Source organism: Dendrobates tinctorius, unplaced genomic scaffold (genome assembly GCF_039654945.1).
Source record: "Dendrobates tinctorius isolate UK_male_01 unplaced genomic scaffold, ASM3965494v1 ptg000207l, whole genome shotgun sequence".
In the NCBI taxonomy this organism is placed as follows: Eukaryota; Metazoa; Chordata; class Amphibia; order Anura; family Dendrobatidae; genus Dendrobates; species Dendrobates tinctorius.
Genome location: NW_027361874.1, coordinates 535,189 through 541,188, shown reverse-complemented (window position 1 = coordinate 541,188; position 6,000 = coordinate 535,189). Strand labels below are relative to the sequence as shown.

The following is a 6,000-nucleotide window of genomic DNA, read 5'->3' as shown; positions in this document are numbered from 1 at the left end:
TGCGGCCCCCATGTAGCCAAGTGAAGGGTGGAAGAGGGGGGCTAGAGGTCCGAATTGTTAAAACTTCAGACACTATTTCCAAGCTGACATCAGCAGCAAGGAAAAGAAAAAAAATGACTTTGGCTCAATGTCCCGTGTCTCTGCCGCGCTTTCATTCTTTAATACATGAATATATCCTAATAGTCATCAGAATATAAGCCCTCCCTGCCCTATTGTGTGCGGCTTTGTCACAATCGCAGCCCTGGAAGGGCACAGGGACTGCAGTAACTGGCTGACAAGTGTGATAAAATGATCTCCCTTAACTAAACTCGTAAAGCACTAGGCAATAAAACTCAATCTTCTGTAAAATCCAATTAAGTCATTATCTGACTGATTGTATCTTTAATTGAAAACAGAAGTGACAGTAAATTTCTGTGATATATCAGGATCAATCGATACCGCTATACGATTCAGCCTCAAGAAGTGATTTATAATGTCAGAGCCATATAGGTAACTCCACATTATTCTCTCTAAAACCACTGGTGGATGAAATTAAGAGTAAGTACATTTAATAAAAAAAACAAGATGGTCAGGTTATTGATTACAACAGATGAGGGCGAAATCAAATAGATGTTTTCAGAGGCACAAAGCGAAAAAAATACAAGTAATTTCTTTTTTTTTTTTTCTATTTTAATACAGCTTTACCAAGTATACGCACAGGTAGATTTAGTCATCAATAACATTTTTTATTTTCTGTGCAGCTGCTACAACAGAGAACAATACATCTGAGCCAGGAGTGTGGAGAAGAGAAGGAACACAACACATTGTAACATTTCTCTACTAGGCCAGCCATGAACACTGTGTGGATTACACTTATCATTCAAATATAATTTTTTTTTTGTTAATAAAAGCATTAATGAAAAATCTACAAAAATGTAAAAAAAAAATTCATGCACTGCAACGTTAAAAGCAAGTACATCAGATAAACTAGAGATATAACTCTTACTGTCAATCTACATATTAAAGGGAATACAACGTGGAAGCTCTTTGCTTTTCACCACAATTATTTGTGCCCATGTCAGGCAGTATCCAGATATGCTTTGCAAATTAGAATTTGGGTATTGCCTTTGCTATAATGATCAGCTATGCTTTTAGTAGGGAAATTTCTTCAGATTTACCATTTGACAGATCTATTCTTACACGAATCAGATACAAAAAATACACAAAAGATGTGCATCTGACCATGATCTATAACCAGAGATGTGGCAGGCAATGTTTTTCTTCTGTGAATCTGGAAGATAGCAGGCCTCTAAGGCCAGGTTCACATAGCGTTAATGCAGTCCGTTCAACGCATGCGATAACGCTGCTCTCATATTGTGATCGCGTTAGCACAGCTTCTCCATCTGCGCTAGCTGTGACGGACCCTCGGACGCTAGAGATCGCGTCCGAGGGTCCGTCACAGCATGATGGCACATCGCTAACACATGCCGATTTTGACATGCGTTAGCGATGCGCCACGTTATGGCAGTGTTAACGGATGCGTTACATCGCGTTAATGCCGTGGTGTAACGCAATCTGTTTAACGGACTGCCATAACGTTATGTGAACCCGGCCTAACTCCTGACCTACTGATATCAGTCCCTGAAAAGATGTGATATTGCATGGAATCCATTCAAATTAATAGGCCAGCACATAATGCATCATTCTCTAATTTTCACACTGGTTTGCTCCATGGGTCCTAAGAAGGGGGGAACCCTTTATGATGTCCATATGCCCAATGGTTCCAAATTATGTGTCGCATAAAGTCCCAGGGTGCACGTTACAGCTGTTTGATTAGATAGCGAATTGAAGCCTAAAATATCTCTTCAGGTTGAAGTTTTTATCTGTCTAGAGCTGATCAAAATTTAAAGTAGCCATGGAAGTGACTGCCAAGTGGACAACTCTGTTTTACCTGATCACTGTCATAAGTGACCTATAAGGCAGGATACTCATCTATATAGGCACATTCTGATGTAGAAACTGTAGAAACTATTAGTCAGAAACTGTGACCTCTACGGTAAAAACTTGCCACAACATAGGTAACTATAACATTCTACAACAAATCACTGATAACGTATGACAATGACAAGACTTGTATTTAGAGGCAAAGCAAAGCATCAGATGGATCAAAGCAACTTATGTTAACTGCGGGGAAATAAATCCTGAGCTCGCTTTTGCCTTTAAATAAAGGCACTTTGGACTTGTTGCTGTAAAGCTTGGTGTAACTGTTGCTTGTTCCAGGTGACCTCACTCCCCATCTTCAGTAATAGCTGCGACTGGATACGGAGGGGCTTCAGTGGACGCCTCGCACTCGGCTACACCTTTGGTGCTCTCACTGGTGACTGATGAGCTGCTGGACAAGGAAACCAATCCGGAGTCTTGGCTGCTCGGTGGAGAAAACACTGCACACAAACAACACACATCACTCATGTGTCTCGTGATACGTGGGACAATGTGGCAAGTAAGAATACATGGTTTTGGAAACAATGTTTTTGCACATATTAGATCTTTTGTGGATCTTTGCACCTTTTTGTATTTTATATACAGCAAAGTATGTCAAAATGCTAACATTTCCTAGCTGTCTTATTAGCAATAACTACACCAGTGATGCAGTGTCCCTCCACAGGCAAGGTGATAACTTTGTGGTCTGACTTTTAGGACCACAACTATTATAGAGAACAGAGGTATAAAATACACCATCAGAAAGGAGCCAATAATAAAAAATGGCCCCATATTAAGAGAAAAATCCCTTTCCATAGGGCATCAGACTAGCTCTCTGGATCAACATCCCATCACAGAATTTAGTGTCCAAGACCTATATTATATTTTAGCAATTTTAAGGCGATTAGATACTTTCTGCTGGATTAAGCAGGTGACATTTAATGGAGAATTTCTGGTGTCCCTGATCATGTCATCTGTCATAGGATGTTATTGTGTAAATTCTGTAGAGAAAAAGGTGTTTAGCAGATTGGCCTTTCCCTCATCTTTTTCCACTATTTCTCCCAGATTATTTCTAAGGGGGCCAACACCATCATTTTTGAGTCTCTTACTTTTTATGTAGTTTAAGTAAAAGCTGTCCCCATACGTGCACATTGCTTTTAATTTGGTTTTTATATATAATACCACCAATATAATAAAGATTACTTATTAATTATATCCTGTTTGGTCTTTCCTGGCCAATTGGTCCTTTGGTTGGTTGGATTTTGATTCTTTTTATGTAGTTGAATAATATTTTGGGATTATTTTACTTTCTTTGGCAATGGTCTCTCTGTCTTAGGCCCCTTTCACACATCTGTGTCTCCAGTAAGTGTGCTGACAGTTTCCAAATGAATGGGTCTATTCACATGTCAGTGTGTTTCCATGTGTCCGTGGCAAAACACGCTGAAATGTCCGTATTTTGCAGTCAACACCGTCACAGACAGCCGCCGGGGAAGAAGCGCTACTGTAAGTGCTATTCCGTGGTGGCTGGTGCTGAAGCTGGCTCTCATCATTTTCCCCTGCTCTGCCAGTGAGCAGGGGAGAATGATGAGAGTTATATTAAAATCTGAACGACAGCAGGTGGTGGTTTTTGGGACTCTTACCCCCATAATCCGACATCTGCTGTCGCTAATAACAGTGTCAGTAGGCGCATATGATCGGGGTATTCCACAGCCCCCACCTGCTGTCGTTCAGACTTTAATATAACGCTTATCATTCTCCTCTGCTCGCCGGCTGAGCAGGGGAGAATGAAGACAGCCAGCTTCAGCACCAGCCGCCGGGGAACAGTGCTTACAGTAGCGCTTCATTCCTGTCCGCATGGTACTGATGCAGCACACGGGTGGCACACGGGTGCCACACATAGTACACACAAGGACACAGATATCTCCGGTATCGGAAATATACGGACGTGTGAAAGAGGCCTTAGTTTCCATCCACCTCATTATAGTAAATGGTTTGTCTGAACTCTGTTTTTTGGAGATTTAGACAGAAAACCTCATGTAACAGCTCAGTGTATGGGCTCATTCAGACGTCCGTTTTTCATGTACGAATTCTATCCGTGTTTTTCATAGTATCGTCTATGGGGCTGTTCACGTGCTTGATCTTTGTGTGGACCAAGCCGTTTGCACAAAATCACGGAGCACATCTGATACTGATCCGAATGTCGGATGAGAATCGACAATGCAAGGTGGTATATACAATATAGCATGTTCAAGTTATAGTTTGGGTTGCTACCAACACAATCTTCCCAAATATGGATAATTTATTTACAATGTATTACTTTTCTATAATAAAATCTGATTTTCTTCCCCAAAATTAATGTTTTTATGTGCCACAATGTTGTAAAGAGCCATAACTTATTTTTCTGTTGATGGCCCTTACACATTGCATTCTTGTCAACATTCAGTGGTCCTGCATCTGAAAACCCCGCAAATCAGGTTTCAGGCATCAACGTGCGCTCTGTTGTGCATTATTTTTGGGCATAGATACCTACTGGAGGAAGTCATTCACATGTAGTAGAAATCGAAAGGTGACATTAACCCTTTGTTAGATTAACCCACTCGCCACCACTATAGGGCAATGGGAAGCCCACGCATTTTTTAACAACGAATTAACCCCTTAAAATAACAACTCCCAAATTTTGCACACAAACGCTCATCTAATTATTAGCCAGGGACATATTAAAAAACATGAAATGAAATGCTTTACTGAATGTCAACCATGTGTCATTTCATGTCGGGTTGGGGAATGATTTTATAGAAGCCGGCAATTTAATTAGCGGCTATTCTGCTATGAAGAACTCTGTGAAATATAAATATATATATATATGTTTGTCACAATGACATGTATATATATATACTGTATATATATATATATATATATAAATATATATATGTATTCTATGTGCATATATCTATTCTTTTGTTTCTTTATTAAACCTGTCAGTGTGAGTTTACTGTACAGCACACTGAATTGTCAGCTTTTCTAAAAGACACCGGGTGCGTATTTCTCGCAAGTCACATGTGTGGTCCGTGTGTAATGCGTATTTTTAGCGCACCCATAGACTTGCATTGGCGTATTACGGGTGTAGTACGCTGACAATCGCAGCATGCTGCGATTGGCACAGACCGTAGAATACGCCCGAGAAATATACGGCTGTTGGGAGCAAACCCATAGAGAATAATTTGTCCGTGTGTAATGCGTGCTTTTAACGCCTCTCACTCGTCCGTATTCCTCGCCAGTGTGACCCCGGCCTTTGTCTGCCATTCAGCATAATTAGCTGAATCCACACTGACGTGTGAATGTGGCCTAAGACCGGGGTCACACTTGCGAGTGCAATACGAGAAACTCGCGCGAATCTCTAGTCTCAATACCCGGCACTGCCGCCAGTCGTTTGGACAGGAGTGTTCAGCTGCATAGAAAGACATGCAGCCGCACAGTCCGATCCCGAGTGCCAACGGCAGTGCTGGGTATTGAGGCGAGAGACTCGCGCGAGTATCTTGCATTGCCTCGCAAGTGTGACCCTGGCCTAAAAGGCTGTATCTGTCTACATTGTAGCTATAACAGTGATCCATAAGTCATGAAAGTTTCAAATGGAGAGGAAAAAAGCTGCAGTAGTTGTGACCCATTCTGAGATATCATGGGGAAGGCCACATTCACAAACTCAGTATTTGGTGAGTTTTTACCTCAGTATGTGTAAGCCAAAATCCGGAGAGGAACAATCAGAGGAAAAGTATATAATGAATGTGTGAACATAGCCTTAACCCCTTTACCCCCAAGGGTGGTTTGCATGTTAATGACCAGGCCAATTTTTCCATTTCTGACCACTGTCCCTTTATAAGGTACTCTGGAACGCTTCCATGGATCCTGGTGATTCTGACATTGTTTCTCGTGACATATTGTACTTCATGATGGTGGTAAAGTTTCTTTGATATTACTTGCGTTTATTTGTGAAAAAAAATGGAAATTTGGCGAAAGTTTTGAAAATATCGCAATTTTCCAACT

General features: G+C 41.1%; 1 protein-coding gene across 1 annotated transcript in view; it reads right to left on the bottom strand.

Moving 5' to 3' along the window:
• Positions 1 to 688: 688 nt before the first annotated feature.
• The window catches only part of DMRT1 (doublesex and mab-3 related transcription factor 1), a 317,866-nt gene continuing 312,554 nt past the window's right edge, over positions 689 to 6,000 (bottom strand). The window contains exon 7 of the mRNA XM_073554127.1: positions 689 to 2,420. Coding sequence (XP_073410228.1) covers positions 2,266 to 2,420 — 155 coding nt within the window. The 3' untranslated portion in view covers positions 689 to 2,265. The remainder of the gene's footprint in view (positions 2,421 to 6,000) is intronic.